The sequence below is a fragment of the Patagioenas fasciata genome, chromosome 9, assembly GCF_037038585.1.
Source record: "Patagioenas fasciata isolate bPatFas1 chromosome 9, bPatFas1.hap1, whole genome shotgun sequence".
NCBI classification, from domain to species: Eukaryota; Metazoa; Chordata; class Aves; order Columbiformes; family Columbidae; genus Patagioenas; species Patagioenas fasciata.
The window spans coordinates 7,612,050-7,635,157 of record NC_092528.1 but is presented as its reverse complement, the minus strand read 5'-3'; the positions used below and the strand labels follow the sequence as shown (position 1 = coordinate 7,635,157).

At 45.4% G+C, this 23,108-nt stretch overlaps 1 protein-coding gene across 4 annotated transcripts in view; it reads left to right on the top strand.

Annotated features, from left to right (window-relative positions):
* Positions 1 to 23,108, top strand: part of NGEF (neuronal guanine nucleotide exchange factor) — a 50,710-nt gene that overhangs the window by 17,900 nt on the left and 9,702 nt on the right. For 2 of the 4 annotated variants that reach the window (XM_065844834.2, XM_065844833.2), the window contains exons 5-11: positions 6,731 to 6,916; positions 7,022 to 7,134; positions 11,620 to 11,894; positions 17,849 to 18,009; positions 18,229 to 18,381; positions 20,379 to 20,508; positions 21,191 to 21,265. In XM_065844834.2, the coding sequence (XP_065700906.1) occupies positions 6,731 to 6,916; positions 7,022 to 7,134; positions 11,620 to 11,894; positions 17,849 to 18,009; positions 18,229 to 18,381; positions 20,379 to 20,508; positions 21,191 to 21,265 (1,093 nt within the window). Of the gene's footprint in view, positions 1 to 5,475; positions 5,884 to 6,730; positions 6,917 to 7,021; positions 7,135 to 11,619; positions 11,895 to 17,848; positions 18,010 to 18,228; positions 18,382 to 20,378; positions 20,509 to 21,190; positions 21,266 to 23,108 lie in introns of those variants that run through there. The other 2 variants (XM_065844837.2, XM_065844835.2) reach the window with 2 other exon arrangements.

The window sequence follows — 23,108 nt, the reverse complement described above, 5'->3', positions numbered from 1 at the left end:
TCAGGAGCAAGAGGGAATTTGTTTGAATTCGTGCAAACACGTGTTTTAGAAACATTATGCATGTGAAATAGTGTAGCACTCTGAAGGAGTGTGAATTTGGGTCGGGTTCTCATAGCACAGCACTATTTGTCCTGGGCAGCAGAGGGCACTGCTTTTATAGTCGGAATTAAACAGAAAAGCGGGGGAACCTCTAGAGAGGCCAAGACCTGCGTTGCAAGGGGCCCTATACCATGCTCGAGCAGTTTCTACTTAAGAAATCAATTTCTTATAGTTACCTCTTCTCCATTCTGCCAGTGGTGCTTCAATTTGCAAGTGGTGAAGTCAGGAGTAGCTGGTGCAAACACGGGTTGACCACATCTTTGTATTTTGTCACACTACACCATTTTTTTTCTCTTTTAGAGATTAATAGGGTTTTTTTCCTATCCCTCTTTCTGTACAATCTGAATTTTTACAAGTCTAAAAGCAACATTATTTTCAGGGATAAGAATTTTTTAAAACTAATAAATTTTCAGTAGAAATAGGCACTGTAAGTGTAAAAATGTATAGCTGCCATATCTCATATTTCACAGGATCATACAGAATAGTAAGCAATAACATATACAATTCTAATTAAGTATCAGTCCAGCATGCAGCCAATGGGGATCCCAATCTGCCCACCTATCCCACCCAGTCTCTGCTCCTCAGGTTTTTCAGCCCAGTCACGGTTTCACTACCCAGCAAGGTCCAGGCTTTGCTCTCCAGCTCTCCCAGTCTGATCTGCTTCATCTGGACCTGGCCCTTGGGTCCTCAACCAATCTCTGTTTCACTCCCTTTCTACCAGCTTCAGCTGGTAAATCCCCACGTGATTTCCTCAGCCTGCTATTTCCCAGAATCATTATTACTCTCACTTCCCTCCTGTGGCTCCTATCTCAATGTCCCGCCGTTCCCCAGGCTCTTCACCCTTTGGCTCCACATCCCATCCCCCCTCCTCACTCCAGTGCTATATTTTACAGCCTTTTCCAACTCACCGTTTCCTGAAGCACCCTGCTGTGGGTGAGTTCCTCTCTTCATAGCAGTCTCCTGGTCCAGAAGACGATCCCTCCCTTTCCATGCTCAAGTCTTGCTCCCTCTTGTTCTTCAGTTGAGCAGTCTTCTCATCATGCTGCCTGGACCCAGCACAAGGATCACTGAGGATACAGCAAAAATGTCCTTTATTCACAGTGCCTAGAACTGGACCAGGCAGGTTTTACAGCTGCGATATCAGAAATGTTTCTCTCAGCCCTGGGCTGGGCGCACATTATCTCCATGGGCAGAAGCTCAGGGGTTTTAGATGCTGAAATCTAAGTCTAAAGTTTGTCTGTACTGCATAGAGTGCAAAAGGGCCTATAATTTCTACAGATTGTCACAAGTGTGGCAAAGACAAAGCCTTTGCAAACCCCAAATTTCAACTCTTATTTCAACAGATGCCAAAGCTTCTCAAAGGATGACAACAGGTTTTCTGTTTCGTTTAATATGGATCGAATAATATTTTCCTAAGCCTAAGAAATTGTTAAAGTTTGTTTGTTGTTTTTTTTTTTTTTTAATATATAAAGAATATAACCAGTTTATGGCAGACAGTCAGTAAGTAAAGATGTAACCCTGATGATTACAAACATCAAAAGGCAGCACCTAAAGGGAAGGTTCTCATATAGGAAGTTCTGAACATTTTCAGTTATTGGTAAGGTTGTCAGCCCAAATAGATATAATTAAGGTACTTTGATGAAAGCTTAAGGAGATTCAGGAGAACAGATGTACTCTTGGCCTTTATGATCTAAAAATATTAGGGATGAGGAGTTCCGTTTACCTCCCACTAAAAAGTCAAAAACCAGGACTAAAAATTGCCCACAGACACCCATTATCCGAAACACTGCTAAAACCCACACGTGAACAGAGAGAATCTGAATGAACCTGAAGTACAAAAATATATTTGACTAGGTATAACATTATCCAAATCTATTGCTAACTTCACACTTCACAAATTTGGTTCGCTCACATTAAGACAGTGCTTCTTACCTCATCTTGTGGCCTTTCGTGGTGTGAAACTCCCACTGACTAGAAGGGTTTGGGGAATTTTTCATGAATAAGATTTGCTGGACTGCATCTTCTCTTTTTAGTTTCTTGAAGAGGAGGCCTTATTTCTAAAAACTGCTATAAGAGAACATTAAAAAAAAGCATTTCAACGTCATTTGAAAACAAGCTCTTTGCACAGATTTATTCTAAGGATTGCTTTTTGGATGCACGCGAGAAATCCTAATTCAAATGATTAATCATTTTTCAAAATTACTAGTACCTGAAAATACAGGCTAAGACTGGAAATTCACCCCCCAGCTATAACTTAAGTGAGATAATTTCAATAAAATAATTATAAACTCACACGAATTACCACATTTTTAATGCAACCCTAGACCAAATCAGCCAGCACTTAAAATCTTTTCTAACAGCAGTACAGTGAAGCTGGGAACAGTCTGCAACCACTCAAACCCCTTATTTGCAGAACATACAGAAGCTCAAACCCACAGGGAGCTGCACCACAGTCATGCTCATGTCACCAAAGCGTGGCCATCTAATGACAGCCAGGAGGATCATTTCCAGTGCCTGTGGGCTTGGGGATCCTAAGAATCCCTGAGAGAAAACTGGGCTTTGGTAAGGCAGGGCACCGCATGACTTCTGTCACCAACAAGAGCAATGGGATGCAGCACCACTAGCATGGTGCTGGGATTTTTAACTAGTTGCTTTAATGCTTTGTTCTAGCAGTCAGATTGTTTCTTTCCCCGTACAACTAGTCAGGAAATTTTAGATTGAAATACAGGGATTTTGGTCGGAGAACTGATTTGTCATAATGAGATTTTATCGATTTTGATTATATGGGATGAAGCTTTTTAGGCTCTGGATCAAATTCATTGTTGATACAGTGAGAGAGAAAATAAAACCTTCTCCAAACTCCTACTCAGATGCTTAAGATTAGGTGGAGCAGAACTCCTGCCTGAGCCTGCTGTTCCACAGCAGTGTAAAACATTCCAAGGTGGCCATGGTCCTGCCATCCATCTACCTGTCTGCCACCTCCACCGTGCTGACACCCACATTGAGCTCACCCAGTAGTGACACAATCCACACACATACAAAGTCAGTTCTAAAAAAAAGAAAATCAATCATTTTCCACCAGTTTAGCTGCCCAGACTTGCTCTCCCAAGAATGAGACAAGCGTGAGTGCTGGCGTAAAAGTGGAGGTAGAAATCTGCCTCAGGGAGTTGAGTGAAAAGTGGAGTTGAGCAGCTAAGTAGCTTAAACTGCACATAAAGTCTTAGCAGTTGTGAAAGCAGGGAGGAATAAAGAGGCAGCTCTGCTAGAGCTATCCTACTTCCCATAAATAGTCCAGTATTGACTGACCTAAAGCGATATCTGGTGAATAAGGCATTCACCAGGTTCAAGCACCTTTCCCAGTGACCAAAGGAGGAGCAGCTCCAGAAGAACAGACAGACCCACCCTGGAACAGGCAGTGACATGTGGGGTGTGAGGGAATGACACAGCCGTGTCTCGGACCTGAATGTCCCACACCCAGCACGAAAATCCCAGCCACCAGAGTGCTGTGAGAGAATCTCTTGTTTGCCTTCTTTCATTTTTTATTACAAACTTGGAAAGCTCTCTGGTTTTGTCCCCAAACAGAAAAGCAAGCTTTGGAAAACCTCGAAAATTTTTGCAGGACAAAAATATCTCCTTCTCGCTAAATATCATTTTTTTACTGCCACCCCAGAGCGCTGAGAACACTGTCATGTCATTTGGGAGAAAAAGTATTTCCCAGAAACTTGTTCTGTTTATGGACATTCTTAGTACATCAACATGAAGTATGAGAATAAGCCTAGAAAGGAAGAAAGAGCAAGAGTTTTGAAAGACCAAATTACAATTAAAAAAGAAAAAAGTTCTAAAGAAAGGAAAAGTAGACTGTTAGTCTACTAGTGGAACAGATCTCTGAGATGCAAAAACACAAGCTGTGGCCTCCCATGACCACAGGGGGAATTTCACCCTCAGCTGGTTTCTCACCTCTTCATAACTTCCAACATTTTTATTATCATTATTACTTCTAGTGACATTTTTCAGGTTTTAACCTCCGATCAAAAGTGAAATTATTTTGGAAAATTTGAAGGAAAAAGGAAGACAGGCAGTGTGAAATTACCAATTATGGGATCCTGAAAAGACACCTTTTCTAAAAAGAAATTTTAATTTGCAACAGATTTAACCCTTAAGAGTAAAGCAATGTGAGGGGTTAGAATCTCTTAAGCTCTAAACACATATTTCTGAAATCTTCTTTTTTTTTAAGAGATACACCCAAAAGTTATGTTTAGATATATATTCACTCCAGCAGTGTCAGTAAGACACCATACAATGACTTCCATTCACATACCAGGGAGAACTCCCCACTGCTCTTGGTCATTCCCTTTAGAAAACAGTAAACAGCATCCCTGCTCTTCTGGAATTCAAGATAATGAAGAGGCTCTGTACAGTTAATGTCCTCCCTCCCCTTTCCTAAGAAAGAAGATTTTTAGCATCCTACCCACTTACTAAAACCCTTGACAATAATCTTGCCCTGGCAGCAAGCCACAAAAACGTCAGTCATTAGGCTGAGTTTCACAAAGTCTGTGACACTTTATCCCTTCTAGAAGGTTTTGGCTGCCTCCTCACTCACCTGTCTCCCCAAACCCCTTAGTCCTGGTGTTTAGTGGCTGATAACCTATTTTCACACCATAGTGACCATCTACCCCATGACAATCTCCCCGTACAGCCCCAGCTTTCAGGCTGTCCTCCTCCTCCGCCTCTCTAAGTGCAAAACAGGCTCTGGCTCTCATCCTCATCCTCACCCTGATTTTTCCTATTGGTTGTCTGGTCCTTCTGACCTCCCAGGACTGGACCTGGACTAGTCTGACAGTCTTCTCTGAGTCCTCAAATCCCTCCACCAACACTTCCAGCTGTTTTTCTCTCACATTCTGCCTCTTAATGACTTAAGGACTGAGCTCTCCCGGGTGCCAGAATGAAATCTAGTTCACATAAGCTGAAGGAGTTTTTCTGAATGTATAGTCATGTACTGACTGGGAAGCTATCCTGATATATCATTTAACAAGTACAATATAAAAATCATAAAAAGGAAACCATTTTACACGTACAGACCAACACACAGGTTTTATGTTGTTGCATAAATTACGTTATCACGTACAGAAAAAAACCACAGTTATTTATGCAACAGGGAGAAAGCGAACAAGAGGAATAGCTGAGTGTTTTCTGACTGTTAACTCCTCAATTGCAATGTGGTGCAGATGACGTTTTTTTGCTGAGGGTTACTAACATGTAGGGCAGAGCTGCACTCAACCTGTCCGTAAACACTTGAACCGATCCGAGGGTGTAACCGTACTCTGGAGCTCAAGAGGATTTATCCCTGAGGCGGAAAAACAATTACCTGAACGAAGGCAGATACAGATCATTGAGTACTAAGATACTTACTGCCTAAACGAGACAATATATCCTTATGGAAGTAGCGACGCTAATGAAAGGGAGACGGGGGAAATGACCGAGCGAGTGCAAAGCAATGCCAGAGGAGGAGAGGAAAATAGCGGTCAATCCTGTGGGGTAATCAGGGGTGCAGCTGCTGGCAGGAGGGATTAGGCTGAGTTTCCCAGTGACATTCCTTCATCTCAGGGTTTCATTCCCAGAGAAGAAATGCACCATATGCATCAGATCTAGAAGCAATTCAGGAGAGTTCTCCCCCTCTCCCACCCCTTTTTTCCCTCAAAGCCTGTGCCAGCCGCACACAGGCAGCGAGGTGCAGGGGATGGGGGGCAGCGCTATGCCCCAGGTCTGAGGGAGGTCAGTGCCACGGTAGGACCCCCCTCCTGCTGTGGGGTGGCTGTGCATGGAGGGGCTGGTGCATGGGGTGGCACAGGGTATGTGGGTGCTTGCTGGGGGAGGGTGCCTTGCTGGGGAGGGAGGGAGGAAAGGGATGGAGAAGGGGCTTCCCTGTGTCTGAGGAAGGAGCCTCATCTGCAGGAGAGCGGGGGATATGGAGGTAGGGGTGTCTGTGAAGGTGGGGGGCCCCTAAGGCAGGGATTGCTGCCTTTTGGGGGGGCCTTTAGGGAGGAGGCAGTCAGCCTCCCGGTGGAGGAGGGACCTGCACTGGAGCGCTGGAGGGAGCTGGGGGGCTGAGGTCTCTGGGCAGGGGTGGTGAAACGGGGTGGCTGGGGGTCAGGGACTCTGAGAGGGGAGTCTGGGGAGGTGGCACCTGGAGGCTCGGAAAGGATTTTAGGAGGGCTCTGAGGAGCTGTGGGAAGGACTCAGGGGTCGTGGGAGCTCTGAGGGCTGAGTCTGGGGGACTCCAAAGGAGCGGGGCTGGGGGAACTCTCACAGGCTCTGAAGGATCTCGGGGGGATTTGGGGAAGGCTGAGGGGGCTTTGCGGGGGTTTGGCAGAGCTCGGGGGGGTCCTCAGAGAAGATCTGGGAACACGGAGAGGAGCTGGTGGGAGTCCGAGGGGAGGCTCTGAGGAGATTTTGAGGGGGCTCTGTGAGGAGGCTCTGAGAGAGCTCTCTGGAGATTTTGGGGGGAGAACCCGCAGGGACGCCTGGAGGGGGCTGCGAGGAGGCTCTGAGGGGGTTTGAGGGCTCAGAGCCTCTCGGGGGGCTGCGGGGGCGCCCCGGGGGCGGCCACAGCTCCCCTCTCCCTCCCGCGCAGGCTGCTGCCTTCCTACCCCCGTTACCGTGGCAACCGCCCGGGCTCCCCCAGCCCCGCGCCGCTGCCGCCGCTGCCGCCGGAGCTGCTCGGCAGCCGCCTGCCGCCGCCGGCCATGGAGCTGCTGGCCGCGGCGCTCAGCGCCGCCTGCGCCCTCGACCAGGACGGCTCGGCGGGACAGCCCGGCAGGTGAGCGGGGGAAGAGGGACTGCGAGGGGCCGCGCCCGGGGCGGAGCGGGGGGCGCCCCGCCGCTGTCCCGCCGCCGCGGCTGAGGATGCTTCCGTCTCCCGCAGGGACCCCCCCGCGGCCGCTGAAGAGAGCCCCACCGCCGCCGGCGCCGCCGAGGGGCCGCCGCCCACCCACCCCATGACAGCCGACTCCTGGAGGAACCTGATCGAGCACATCGGTAAGGAGCCGCCCCCGCCCCGCTCCCGCCCGGCCCCGGGACCCGCCTGGGCTGCCCGGCGGGCGCGCGCTCCCTCAACTTCGCGCCTCTTCCCGCTCCCCGCGCGCGAGGCGGCGCAGCAGCTCCTGCACGAGCCGCCGGCGCGAGCCGGGTCCCCGAGCCCGGCCGGGTCCCTCCGCCCGCCCCCCGGAACCCCAAAACCCAGCAGCGCCCCGCAAACCAAACCCACATCCAAACCCGCGGCAGCACGGACCGCGGGCACGGAACGCAGCACCCTGCCCTTGCTGGGAAAACCTCTCGCTGTCGGCGTAAAACAAAACCGTTTCGCTGGCTTTAGAGGCATCGGGTTTGCGCGCTGCTTGGCCGGGGATCGAGTACCTTACCTCCATTCATAAATAACGATCGCTTCTTGTAGTTGCAAAGCGGTTAATTGTTAAGGCTACGGCCAAGCCCATGCTGAAATCTGATTTTGCGTTCTCGAAAACACATAAGACTAAAGTACTGGGTCAATTAGGTTGTCGGACATCAGCTGCATGCACCGCGCACCGCGATCTATGCATATTTGTAACAGCACAGCATTTGCAACGGAGAAGTTATTTTATCATTTGTAGTCTCTTTGTAAAGGCAGAGTTGAGGTTACCTGGGTGTCTTTGAAGGAGAGGGTTGTTATGCTTTTGCTTTTGTGGTATTTTTTCTTTTTTTTTTTTTTGGCGGGGGGGTGGGGGATGTAGAGGGGACCTTTGCCGCTTGTTGCTTGATTTCCCACATCTGAATTGTGACATTCCTCGGAGACGTTTGGGCAACTGCAAAGTTAAGCCCCCTCTGGAGGCAGGTTTTATGGTGGGAATATAGAAGCTTCATTCTTAAACAGTTTGGTTCAATTTCAGGAAGTGAAACTGCAAGACACTTGAATCTAGAGGGCAGGAATGTAGCAATTTATATGGGAAAATCACATAGATAACTCTCATGAGAGCGAGAGAGGCTGGTGCAAAGCGAGGAGCAGCCTCCCAGCATCTGTCAGAGCAGCTGATTTCGGGGCCTTCTGGAGAAAAGTGGTTAACAATTTGCATGGATGTTGCCAGATCTGTGACTTGGTTTTGGCTGTGTAGGTACTAATCACCCAAGGAAGATGGTCAATACATCATCAGTTTACTGGGCCCGTGCTGCTAAGAGGCATGATAAAAATACTAAAACCAGCAGGACGTCAAAGCAACCTAGTTGCTGTATTTGTATGTATTTTTATGTGCCGTATCTCAGAAGGAAGCTGTGCAATATCTCTGCACATGTCAGTTTAGCTGCAAGTAGGTCTGTTGCACCTTGGTGGAGCAGGCAGGATTTTGACAACCAGAGATGCTACCCTAATCCCCACCAGAGAGGTACTTTCAAATGGCTGGAGCACACTCACTCCCTTCTTCCTGCCTTCAAGGCATTAATGGACTTTTCCTTCGAAACTGGAGCAGAGCATTTCAGAGAAAATGTCTCTAGACCTCCTGAGATTTTTACATAGCTGTCATTGTAATAACGTTTGCTTTAAAAGCACTGCGAACTCTCTAAGATGAGCATTTTCCATAATTAGTAACTAGTTTTTCAATTCCCCTCGCAGGTTTTGAGAGAGCTGGGAAGGGAGTCCATGACAGCGAAATTAAATGGAATAAACACAAAGGGAAAGATCTATTATGTACTATATAAACTATGTAAACACGCCTTAGGAAGATCAGCCTTAACCACTCAAGTCAACAGGCAACACCAAATCGGTGCTCTGACCACACCATTAACCTGTAGCCAGGTCACAGTAGGGACAGTTGGGACATTGAGCAATGGATGAAGCTTATACAGGTCTGTGACATCTTGTACTTGTTCAATTACTAAATGTAAGCATTACCAAATCATCTTATCTTCTGAGTTACATTCAATTACGGATCTCAGCTTTTTCTACAGATTCAGACAGTTTCCACGTGTGTTGCTCTCCTTTCTACTTGTCAAAACCCTGTTCCCTGACCTTGCATCCATCCTTCTGCCACCCATCCTGTGCTGTGACCGTCTCCTGTTTCATCTAAAGCAGGCTTTGCATGGCTTCTGTCCCTCTCACTCTCATTTAAATGAGAGATGCTCTGCCCCTTTGCTCTGCCCATTATAACCTCTTACCAACATATGGGTGGAACTTTTACACCAAGATAGTGAGGATATTTTTATCCTTGCTAGAGCAACCCTCTTTGTTTCTTCCCGTCCTTCTGCCTAAACATCTACCTGTCTTTTGTCTTTTTTTCTGGTGTTACCTTTCTGCTACGTCCCCATATTGGTGTCTGTGGCACAGCTTCAGCCAGTTGCTCTTCAGCTCCCTTTCAAACGAGTTATCTTGCTGTCATTTCCAAATGAGTTCTGGTGGTAGATGCCTTTAGTCCGTCAGATCTCCCCATATCCATGTTTGCCTTCACCTGTCACTGAAGGCTCCATAGGTCTTATTTGTTTCATTGGTCAGACAGGGAACCTGGAAACAAAATCAAGTTTCATTGTCTGGGTTGTATTTCCTTAAAAGCAAGGGGGAAATTTGTCTTGAGGATCTTTTTCTATCAGGCTGCTCTTCAGATCTGCATTAGGGGGACTAAATCCCCCTTACACAAAATATCCTTGATTGCCGCTGACTTGTGGGGCAGACATGCCAGCACAACATGGCTGCATGATCAGACACTGCAACTAGAATGATCTCCAATATGGGTATAACAGATTATGCTCCAGTTTCCCTGTGCAGTTCAGTGTGGCAGAAGCCAGAGCCTGCGAGCACGGGCTGAGCTTACAGACCAGGACCCCGAAAGCAGCTCCTATTGAGCAGGCTCTGCACTCCATTAGAGGAGCCTTTCCACCCCACCACATGCTCAGCACCTTCACCGGTACTAAAGAACACACAGAAATCCTTAGGAAAGCCATATAAGCCTAGCTGATGCAGAGAGAAATTATATAAGTAGCAGCAGCATGCAAAACTTCAGGGGAAGTCTCCTCTCTTTGGTTATCATGTAGGAAGCTAACAGAAGCCTGTATGGTTTCCTAGGTACAGCTACCGTTATTGCTATTTTAATCCGGTGTCGAACATCTTTCCAGGGAGAACAGATAACAGGATACGCTCACAGACTGCGGTACTTCTGTCCTTGTGCCTCCGCTTTTCCCCAGCATATTTCTGAAATAGTTTTAACAGAGACTGGTACTAGCCTTGTGAAAACTGGCCCAGAGATTTAATAGCCAGTAACAGCTACATTTCTGCCCTCCCTAGACAAACTCCTGACCCGGTTGTCTGTCACCTTATTACACACAGAATCTGCTTCCGGCATCCAATATCATGAGTGCACGTGAATAGATAGATTTTAACCCCTAATGATTCAGACAAATAATGTAGTTGTTTTGTTTGTTTTTAACATCAGGGACTTTTTGCATTATTCATTCATGTTACACTTTCTGATTCAGGTGTAAACCAAGGGAGATAATGTAAATTGCGCTCCTGCAATTTGAGTAAGTGAAGAGAGTGACTCAGAGCGGGCTCGTGCTCCTTTGTCTTTTCATCTCTTCTAAATTACATTTTATATTCAAACAATTAATATTCTGGGCCCTACAGATGGCTCAGTAAGAGAAACAGGACAGTTAGCAAGCCCTAGGAGGGACACAGGATCTTCTAAAGATGGCCAAGGAATTTCAGGACTCCTGCCTTTTTCATGCTGTCAGTTGAAATCAGGAGTGGGGGCAAATTCTGTGCAACTTCATCTGCTCCTGAACTTGGTAACTGAAACTCAGAAGACACCTCATGTGATTGAAGTGCTACAAGATGGTGTGAATTCAGAGCCTTTTCCTTAGTGATGTGGCATTCAGGTACCTTTTGAATGTTAATTATCTTCAATCATTGTAGAGACTGAGAAGGAAAACAGAAGGAAATTAAGCAACACATTCAATGTTAACCACAAAGTCAATACCAAAACTAACTGGTAACTGCCACTCATTGTCCCAGTGCTTTAACCTAGTGCTTTAACAGCTGCGCAGTGTTTCCTCCGTAAGGATTTTTGTGGTCATCAAATTGCTCCTTTAAAGTAGTTTTGGTGTGTGCATTACTGCTTTTCCAGACACATACTTATCAATCTATATAACTTGTAACATAACAATACTGCAGAGAAAATCAAGGCTTTAAAGAACCATTTAAAAGCCTGGCAAATAAACTACTTCTTTATGTCTTCCAATTGATCATGGATTCATCTGACTGTGTTACTAAACGTTTTGTGAGAGCGGATTGTTGACAACACTTTAGATTTAGAAATGGCCTTCCATTTACAGTTTCCACTTTTGGCTGAAATAGGAGTGCCATAATTGGCTTTTTCACTCAGCATGGATGGGATCTCTGTCACCTCTGCTGAGGTGAACTAATGCAAAACAAATTCCCTTTCCCACAATACATTTCTAGTCTCTTGTTGAGCTGTAACCTCTCAGACCTGTTGTATTGCCTCCTAGGGCTCTTGTATCAGGAATATCGAGATAAATCTACACGCCAGGAGATTGAAACCAGGCGACTGCAGGATTCACAGACGGACCCCGAGGAGAGTTCACCCAGCGAGGAAACCCCACCTGAAGCAGAACCTACAAATACAACTGAAAACAAAGCTCCACCGCAGATCAGTTTGCTGAGGAACTCCAACTCCAGGTTCAACTTATGGCAGGATCTTCCCGAGATCCGAAGCAGTGGGATCCTCAGCATCCTCCAGCCAGACGAGATCAAGCTGCAGGAGGTAATGGGGGAAGGTGGAGCATTTCTTAACTGGGTTGCTGCTTGAAAGGGAGTGAATTAAGTGAAATGATCAAGATTTTAAAATTAAAAGCTTCATAGCAGTCACAGAAGCCTTGTCCTAACAAGTGCTTTTCTGTATTGTACTGGTTAGCATCACTCTTTTTTTGAAACTATACATGTTATTCTATATGCCAGTGCTGCTGGACATTTCTGTAGCAAAAAAGAACTTGTTTTTCCTTTTTCCAGTGTTAGGAGCAATATAAAAGGAAGGGAGAGATAACAAAGAGGCTCTTGCAGGGCACATTAATCCTCTTTTGAAGTTACTAGCAGGCTACATACTTTCCACCAGAAATCTTAGAAGAGTTAAATAGTTAACTGTAATCTGTTTAAAGTCTGATAGCATTAACAGAAAGGGAAGTGATGGAAATTGATAAGCTTCCTTATTTTTAAACATTGTTACTCGAAGTCTTATGCAAAACAGTAAAAAATGACAGGTATATTTGCATTTTACCCATACAGTCCAGTGACATCACTATTTAAGAGTCATACACTGGTACCTTATAGGGCTGCCTGAAACAGCAAAAGGAGTAGGTGGGGGTAGCTGCTGCAATTAATGAAAACATCAGTCACACAAAAATTTACAGCTGGTTGCTGTTTTGAGTAGCATGGGGAGCGTGAGCGCTCTTCGTCAATGCATTGCCCTGCATTCATAGCCAGCAGTGTAGACGAACAAGACTCATCTGGTATGTGGTATTGTATTAATAATACAAGCAATGAAGCTTCACAGGCTGGATCCTGTGAGTCCCACTACACTCCTGTGCTGGAATCACTTCTGGCAAGACCGCTGTGGCGGAGTGTCTGTTCAGCCCTGGCTCATCTTGTACCCCGAGCGCTGGAGAACATCTTGGGGTGTGAGCACTTCACCCCAAGTTCACTGGGATTTGCACAGTCAACATCTATGAATCCGTTGTGTATTCAGTGCCAAGGCCGTAATTTTACTGTTCCCCTGGAGAGGCTCGTCCTGTGAATCGCAGGGCTGTGTTTTGGAGGGGACCCGTGTTTATACAGGGTCATTTGGGCGGGCAGCACAGGCTGTTGTATGTCAGCGTTACAGCTGAAGGCGACTAAAGTGATCTGTTGCTTTTCCATGTTCTGCTGCACTGGTTAGTTCCATATCAGATCTGTTCTGTTTACCTGGCAAAACATGGTACTTCTCACTGCCAGCATTACAAACACAATCTGGCATCTGAAAAATTACAAGCTTTTCTCCTTCTATCTATTTGTTTCAAAATTAAGAGTCTTTTACAGAGCAACACTCCCTTAAAAGTTTGCCTTATAGATTTCAAAACCTGCCATTTCTGTTGAGTTACATTCATTACCTGTAGGTGTTTTAAGGAAAAAAACCTTCTGTGCTGCTAAAGCACAACATTAAGTGTGCTGAATTTTCTTTGCTCCGCTTAAATAACAACAGAAATAAAGCAGATGGAGATGGGACAGTGCTGCCTTAAAGAAGTGCTGTGCTTTCCCCTGATGTTAATTTATCAGAGATGAAATTTTCTTCCTGTTTGTTCTGGGATTAGCACAGTAAGAGACTATAAGATTGCTCCAAGCCAGAAAGCTGTGAAATTGGCTGAACATTGAATAGATAAAGTGGAGAATTTGCTTTGTGAGAAGAGTCAAGGACAGAAAACAAGGAGGGCTGGAGAAATCACCGAGGCGATTAAAGAGATGATGTTGAATTCAGCCTTGCTGTAAGCGAGCACTGCTTGCTCCTGCAGTGCTGGAACTGAACTCATGTTGGATGTGAATTGGGAGTGTGAGATGAGATTAAGTGAATAGAAAGTGTTCAGCTTCATGAAGGAGAATTGGAAGAATTTACTCGAAGTGCAGGGCAGAAGAAATTCTGGAGTAAGTGTCTTAAGGACAGAAATCTTACCTTTCTGACCCACTTTATCTTCAAAGCCACAGTAAAGACAGGTACTAGAAGAGCTTGCAGCTCTTCAGCCAGGAAAGGGAGAACAAGAGTATTCTTCAGATCACAGGGAGGAACCCCAGTACACAAATGGAAAGAAAGTTGAAGTAAAAACCACTGTTCATGGCTGCGGAAGGGAATGTCACCACGGCTGTGATGGAGCAGGGCTGTAACAGAGAATAAGTTGTTCACATGCAGTAAACTGCAAAATAAGAGAGACAAGAACAAGACGAGGAATCAGGTCTCTCTTATTGACAATGGCGGAAAATGACTAAGCAGGTTATCAGTACAAGATAAAAAACAAGACAAGGGCGTTTTTCAAGCATCAAAACAAGAAACTTGACTGGAAGAGCAATGGATGCTTCAAAAGTGTCACGGAAGGCAATTTGTTATTCTCACCATTGGAACAAATGAGCCAGAAAACAGAGTTTCAGAAAGGAAAAAAAAACCCTCAAAACCAAAAAACAACTCCCACATCCACCCCCCAGCAATTTCAGGAAATCAGTGTTGCAGTATGGCCCATTAGCTGGGGAACTCAAACAGAATTCAGACAGCAGCGACCTCTGCCACACCAGCCTTTTTCATCTGAAGCCAATGCCAGGGTAGCAAGATGTAAAACATCAACTGCAAGTGTCACAAAAAATGTGGGTGCAAATGCAGGAAAAGGAAGAGAAAAACACAAAACCAAAACCAAAAGATGTTACAGACCACAGAGGTCAGGGAAATATGAAAATTATGTGCTACTGGAATAATTATCTGAAACGACTAAGTCATTGATAGGGTAGTTTTAATTATCCAGACATCTGTTGAGCATCAAACACAGCAAAACATGAATCATCAAGGGCTTTAACTATCTAGAAAATGTAATGATGCAAGAACAAGTCAAAAAAATGCTGTTTGGGTTCTGACATGGAGTCAATGTGGAGGAAATTACAGGCAACATGTATGTGGCAAGAGGAACAAGTGACCGGACAGAAAACACTCCCTGCCTTATGTGTGACGTACGTTAAAACAAATTCTGTCCCCAAGGTACCGTGCTCTGAAGAGGCAGCGATCCAGAGATTAGAAGGAACATTTGATCAGTGAAACTTCTTTGAGCATGAACTTTAACTTAGATATTGGTATGGCCTTTTTGTGGAGTGGCTCTTGTCTATTCCTATTCCCAGTTTGGTTCTCTACCTTTGCCCTTGTTTTATTTACTGTATAGTTTCTTCATTTTGTCATTTTCTGCCTGCTAACTGTATTGGTTTTCCTACACCATGTTACTCTTCTGTGTTTTAGGAGATTCCGAGCTGAGTGGAAATTGCCCAAAACAATTTACTAATAAAAATAGTTCAGCAAAGTATTCTCAGTCTTTGAACTGAACCATTTTTGCTGAGATGTATGAGCTTTGATAAAGTTTTTGCCAGAAATTATTTGGATTCAGGTCATTTTGTTGTTAGAAAAAAGGGGCAGAGACAGACAAATCTGCACCATGTGTCATGGTGTGAATTTAGATCAGAGAGCTGCTGCTCTGAAAATATTCTTTGCTCAAGCAAAAGGGAGACTTGAACCTGGTTTTTTGTGCACTGGTGACATGTCCTCCACGTGGAACAGCACGTTTGATAGGTAGGCAGTCTTTCTCTCTTCTTCCATTTTCACAAAAGCATTCAGAAAATATTTGATTTCCATTCCCTCTTTGAGCAAACCTTAGATTTCAAACCTCCAGACCTGCACTTCTAGCAGGAGGATGTCAGACCGGCCCTGTGAAGGCAACTGGGTCTGAGAGTTGGTCCCAGGCAATGCCATGGTATCGGATTAGAACAACATCCCTCCTCCACTAGACCAGAATTCCCCTTCTTACCTGGCAGTTTACACAAAGAGCAGGGCCATTGGGAACAGGTATTTCCAATTAAGCACCATATTGTCTCAGTAGAAATTTAGCCTGTGGGATTACTTAATCTTTGGTGACTTTTCTCCTTTATCCTCTACGTTTCCTTCTTCCTTAGACTTCACTTCTCTTTTCCTTTCTCAGTCTCTCTCTGCCAAAACATAAGCAATGAAAACAATCAGTATAGCTTGTACGTGACTATGAGACTTCATTAAGCTAATGACGCAGAGGACTGATGAAACAGCGTAGGTCCTGCTTCGAAGATTTCATTTCATTTCAGACCATCCTGGCTTGAAGTGTCTGGAAAGCTGCAGTGCAAAATGAGCGGTGGTATCAACCCCCAGAATATCTAGAAGGGACAGGCTATCTCATTGTGTTGTGTCTTATTCTTTGGTGGATCTTTACCTATTTCCACTTCTTGTTAATCAAATGAAAAGCTACAATTAAACCCATAAAGAGGTGCATTTAGGACCGAGCCAGTCATCCAGAGAGAGAGATGGGTTCTCTCTCAGGTTCACCAGGTGAAGCTGAGCCAATACTCCTCCACTTTTCTCATTGGAAATCTGGCCTTGAAAAATTAGACAACCTTTTATTCCTCAAACACCAGCTATTGCACATACTCTGACCAAGCACATTCATTTCTACTCACACCCTTTGTTCTGTCTCCCTTCCAGGAGCTGTGCAGGCACAGCTTCCATTGCTGGTGCAGGAAAGGACCACCCGTTGGACTTAACTGCCCACTGGGGATATTTCCCAGGCTACCAACCCCACAAGAAGCTGAAATGTCAATTCACCTGGTATTTCAGCAGCTCTGGATTGGGTAACGGTCCCTCCTTGCTGTGTCTGTCCTCCCAGATCTTGGACTGCAGCACAGCATTGGGAATATAACCCAGGTGTCTGTACCTTAGGGTTTTCTATGATGCATAGCAATATTTTCAGGAAAAAGCAAACAACTGATCAACAAAGATTTTCAGATAATTTCCTTAAAAAGAAAAAAAAAAAACCAAACAACACAAAGAAACAAAAAAGAACTCGAGGCTCCGAGCAGCTTTAGGTTTGAGGAAGAGAGATTTTCACCAACGTACCAAAAGGTTCCTTTTCAGTAGCGGCAGCACGAGCCAGCCCAAGGATTCAGCTGTTGTATAAATAATCATCTTTTTTATCTACCTCTGAACAAAAACAACAAGGAGTTGCCTGTAGGGTAAGGGAGCTCTGTGTGGTAGCAGTGGACTGTCCTTGCAGGTTTTATATCTCGCCTCAAAGAATTGGTTTTTATCTCTGAACCAAACCACCGATTTGTCTTTCTGCTTCTCCAGACCACATCCCTGACCTGAGGAATCCAGGCTTTGCTCCAGAGTTTTCTAACAAGAGAAGGGCTGAAATTTAGAAATTATTTATGACTTATCCATGTGTTTGTATTAACTGACCCAAGGACCCCGTGTCGAACAGCAGGACTGCAGTGTGCTGTGCAGCCCAGCCCCAAACCACAGCTTTTTATTAAAAACAAAAAAGAGTATAGAGGGTGCAAGGAGGCCCTCCTGGGTAGCACAATAAGCCACAATGAGCAGAGATACAAGCCAGCGCTGTTGTGATCAACAGTTGGAGGCTGTGTGGAGGCTGCCCAGGGGAATGTGCCGAAAGAAGATGAAAGTGCAGGATGGTGACAAGTGGCATAGGGGGGTTGGTGCCTGGGGCAGCCTCAGGTCAGGGCTGAGTGATGCCAGGAGGGAAGGGGAGAGGCCACAAAGTCCTTGTACGTGTGCATGTGCACAAACTCAGACTGCTTCTATTATATCATGAGATATATATGATGAGAAAAAGATAGTTCTGCTGAAGAGATTCAGTGGAAGGAAACGTGGTTAAACAACTTGGGAAAGAGGGAGAAGGAGCCAGGGCTGATGGTTTTGGGAGGAAATCTCCACTGTTCAAGTCACTATGCTATGTAACGTGTGGCTAATGCCATCACATCCTTACCTGTTTCTGTACTCTCGGCCTGGAGGGTGGGTGCTAGGTCCATACCTGTGCAGCACAGATGTTCTCATTAACACTGCCTGCACCTCTCCATAAAAGTAGAAGGTACCTGCTGATTTCCTTCTTTTGGATTGTCCTCCAGGCCATGTTCGAGCTGGTTACTTCCGAAGCGTCATATTACAAGAGTCTGAACCTGCTGGTGTCTCACTTCATGGAAAATGAACGTCTGAAAAAGATCTTACACCCATCTGAGGCACACATTCTCTTCTCCAACGTCCTGGACGTCATGGCTGTCAGTGAGCGGTAAGACAACTCTGCTGGATTTTTTCCAGCTGAACAGCATCGCTGTAGGTGATCTCATTTATAGAGGGACAGAGGAGCTGACTGGGGCAGTCTGTTACTCACAGTCTGTTCAAAGAGCCTGTGGACACATTCATAGATTTGAACTCCAAGGGCTTCTTCTAGGAATTACCTGGAACAGACAGGTCACAATAATTAATGAGTGCTGGGTTTCTCATCTAGCTTCCTGCTGGACCTCGAGCAGCGGGTGGAGGAGAATATCGTGATCTCGGACGTGTGCGATATTGTCTACCAGCATACGGTTAACCACTTCTCCGTGTACATCACCTACGTCTCCAACCAGACCTACCAGGAGAGAGCTTACAAGCAGCTTCTGTGAGTTCCGGTGCTTGATGCTAAATTATTTTGCAAAAGTTATACAGGCCATGGATTTAGCTGTAATTTTGATATTGATGAGAAAGGGCTAGATAGTACAGAAACAGGATTTCCCACTTCACTGACTTTTCACTGCACCTATAAAAAGAAAACACAATTTAAAGGCTTTATGGTAAGGATGGGGTGACATAGTATTCAAGTATCATAGCAAGTAAATTCAGAGCCAGCAGTTCCCAACTGGGGGAAATATTTATGGTGTACACAAGGACACACACTTGTGAAATTTATGTATTTTTAAACTGCAAGTAGAGGCAAGAGACTGAAAGGCCAAGAATACAATACAGCTCTCTGATGACAGGAACAGCCAATGCTTTTGCAAAGCTTCTCAGCAAGGCATTAGAACTTCCCAAAAAATCAGATTTTTTTTTTCAAAACAAAAAAATTTTCTTTAAAGGAAAAGAAGACATTTTCTTCACATTCTGGTGTTACACACACAGATGTTTACAAGGCCTGAGGATATAATCCAAGATATTTTTGCAGTATTTTTCAAGTTTAGCAAGTCTTCTGGTCTAGTAGGAATTCTCTTATGCCAGCTCTAAACAGAGTGCCCTACAAGCTTGTCTTTGAGCAGGAGAATGGATTTTTCTTTAGTTACTGTCCTGGATTCTTTCAGGACAGCCCATTACATATGCTGCACTGTATTTCCTCCCCAGAGCAGCAGCTGCTTCAGGGGAGCGTAACAAACCTTAATCCTTTCCTTTCTCTGCTCTCCATCTTTTGAGGCAAAAACCCCACACTTTAAGGGGCCTTGTTGAACTTGGCCAACTGTTCTGTCCAAAAGATGGGTACCACAGGATTTCCTTCAGTCAGAGGTGAGCAACATAGCTGCAGAATATAAACAGCTTGCCTGGAGCCATTAGCTAAACACTCATAAGCAAAGCAGCAATAGGCTGGGTTACATGAGATTGACCTCCAACTCCATCGAGTTGGACTCGATCCTTGTGGGTCCCCTCCAGCTCAGCACATTCTATGATTCTATGACAAGGACCTGTTGGAGATAGAGGTATTCCTAGATATGAATTTAGAGGGCACTATTTTTTTTGTCTGCGGGATAATGTAAAGCAATTGAACGGACTCCCGCAGACTCCCAGCTAGCACAAGAATTTGGCTGTTCCCCAGACACTTGCACGTCCGTTCAGCTGTGGCTCTGGAGAGTGACACCGTCACACAAGGACCTGCTGCCACAGGGAGAAACACATACAATGGCTGCTCTGGGATTGTTAGGACTTACACGTGGTAAAACCAGGTTTTGCATAGTTAGCAATCTCTTCTGATCCATGCTGTTTCTGCCAGCCAGGCCTCCTAAGTCTTCCCCAGGGCCCCACTGTTGCCAAGAGGCTTTGACTACAGCAGCTGGGGCTCGTGAGGCTGCTCTGTGCTGGGCTGTCCATGGCCCAGTAATGCCCTTGTCTGCCAGGAACACTGGCAGGGACAACCCGGCCGTGGCCCCGTCTTTCTCAGGCCAGATGATGATTTCCATCCTCTGGTGATGCTGGCAGGAGTAGCCAAGCTCGAGCTGGTTTTGTGGCTTTGCCTTGTTCTTACGACTGCGTGATCTTCACCTTGTCACAGAGTTCCAACTGTGTAAAAATATATAATTATGCCTCTGACTCATCTACTTGGACACACACCCCATTCACACACACCTACGCACGCAGCGTATGCTGCTGAGCTAGATGTGCTAACACGTGTGAACACTACCATGGCTTGTACATTAAAAAGTCTATTTTTTTCCTCCCCCAATGCTATAAATAGGTCGAGATTTAAACTAAAATACACCTAGAAGCATTCAGTGCCCTCCTCCCCTCTTTTTTCTGATTGGGAGAGGCCAGGCAGACGCTGTCTTTGGGACCAAGCTGCTTTTGTGTCACCAGCCCCACACCAGAGTCGCAGGCAGGGCAGCACAGTCCTCACCTTCTCCCTCTCTCTCCTCTCAGCCAGGACAAGCCAGCTTTCCGGGAAGTGATTTCACAGCTGGAGCTGGATCCCAAGTGCAAAGGCCTGTCCTTTTCTTCCTTCCTGATTCTGCCATTTCAAAGGATCACTCGGCTCAAGCTGCTGGTGCAGGTAGAGTTTTGCTCTTGTACCTCTCCCAGAGTTATTCTGGATTGCTCCTGGAATTCTCCTGTCCAGCAGTTGTGTATGAGGCTTAGGTAGATCCATAATCAATGCTAGAGCTGGGTGAAGCCTTTCTGTAAAACCAGACATTCTCAACAACTATGGAAAAAATATTTCAGTCACTCAGAAACCATCCCCAAATTAGCATTGAATTTGCCGGGCAGCTTTTACTGAGCAAAGGACTTGAGTAGCGAATTTGTCAAGCTGCTAGAAGGGGTAGCAACACTTCAGCAACTCTACATCGTGGTTGATTGGACCAGACTCTGTCAGCCAGCTGGTCTAAACCCTGTGCTGGAGAATGTGCTTCTGGGGATGAGGAAACAGCTCAGTCCCTAATGGTCTCAGCCCACTGGGACTACCAATAGCACTGTCTGTTAGTGCCAGCTCTAGCTAATTTTATTTATTCATTTATTTTTATGAAATAGGAGCCTGCCTGCTATATTTCTTTTGGATGTAAGATCAGATGGGAACAAGTTTTAATGAAAAAGAGGAACCAAGAGGTGACAGTCACTGTCCTCTGTCACACATTCTGTAATTAGGCTGATGGCCAGAAATAACTCTGAGGCTAGCAAAAACTTTTCTGTGCTGTCAGATCGGGATCAGAGTTAACACAGCCTTTCCTGCCCTGCAGAATATTTTGAAGAAAGTGGAAGAGAAGTCTGACAGAGAAAACACTGCCCTGGATGCACATAAAGAACTGGAAACAGTAAGTTTGAATTTTTAATTGAAGACTGTGAAGATTAAACCATCATGCTCCCTCTAGAGAAGGCTTACAAACTATATTCACGCCTGGCGCTGTCCCTTTGAATCCTGTCACTGTGTTTCAAGAGTAATTTCTTTTCTTAACTCTTTCTTGCTCTAATTGAGTGGCACTTAAATGTCAGTGATGAGGAATCCCTTACTAACAACAGATCTGTATGTTTCCGCTGTAGGGAAGGGCAGGGAGAACGTTTTCCCTTGAAGGTCTCCAAAACCACAAATTTTTGCAGATACTTGAAGGTGACGGATCCCACTGAGAGATATAATTAGCTGCAAGAGGCAGTGGAGTACAACTGTGTCAGGTTCCTCCAATACAGCACACTCCTTCTGCTGGCCTAGAATAACAGTTTCTTAATGAAGCACTCACGCCTGCTTTTATCTCTCTTCTCTGAAGCTGGTAGGTAGGTGTGGTGGTCGGTTGTGCTGGTGACTGCTGTGTACAGAACACCAGGAAGGCATTGGGATGTTTTCCACCTGGGCTGTTCCTGACACAGTCAGACAGGGCGATCCCACCTCCGGGCTACAGATCTGAATGACCTGGATAGAACTGGGAGCTGCATGAGCTGGGACAGGGCGTGTTTGAACGCAGAAGCTTGGAACATCTCTTGAATCTTGCAGTTCAATATAAGTATTTGAAGTTGAAAACTGTGCTAGAACGTCAGCCTGGGGATATGGTTGCAGCTTCTGAGTGAAATGCTAAAACAAAATGGGCTCTTGGATTTGCCCTGAACTAATCTAGGAAGTACACGCTTTATCGCTAGCAATTAAGACAGAGGCCTCATCAATGAAAAATATTCTGCATTACTTGCTATTTCCAGAATCTCTTGTGGTATATCTGGTAGCAGGTTGTTTTTCCATCAGCCAAAAGGCTGTTCCTGTAGTATAGAGGTGACTACAGCTGCTGATGGAAAAATGCTCTTTTTTACATTCATCTGTCAGTGACTCATGATCAGTTCCATAACTCTCTTTGGATAGTTACTTATCTGTGTTGAAGTTTAGATGCCTAATGTCCACCTAGGTACAGGCATCACAGCAGAGGTCATCTGGTGCTTATTTTCTCTGTAGATATCCTGTTTGAGAGGTATGAGCTGATCATTGTTTCTATTCCTAATATTCTGGTAGAATTTGAGTAGCAGAAACAGAGCACAAAGTGGAGCTTGTTCTCCAAAGTAATTTTTCTGCCTAGCCGGTTCTCAAGAGAGTTGCTCCTTATGAAACAGGCAGTGGCATCTAGGTTAAGGTCCCGGTAAGAGGGTGGTGCCTGCATGTTGATTGTGGTTTTTCAGTTACAAGATTGTCCTCAGAACGCCGCTGGGCTCTGTGTGATGAACATCTCTTTCCCTGGGACTTTTGACAGCCCTGGCATCTGGTGCTGCTTGGCAGAACCACAGCATTTGCATCTTTGAAGTGAAGGTCTTTGGCTTCATTCTCTTCTTGAAGACGATTCTGCATGTGTACTTCTTTTCAAGTGTCGGGGACTAGGAAGATGAGATACATGGTGTATCAGGATCTGGAAATCAGCTGTTGCTTCTGCTGTGCAATCACAAATGTTGGTTAATACTGTGTCATTCAGTAACTGATTGCAGCCATCTAACCTGTCCTCTCATATTTAGCTTCCAGCTATAACATCATCTGGGTGTTTTTTTGTTTTTTGTTTTCTTTTTTCAGGCAAATACAGTGCTGATAGAAGAGCTTGGCTTGGTCAATTCCAGCTCCAGCAGGGCACTTACCCTGTCACAGTCAGGCCTTTCTGTGCTGCTGTCATCACTTAACCTGCTTTAGGTCACTGG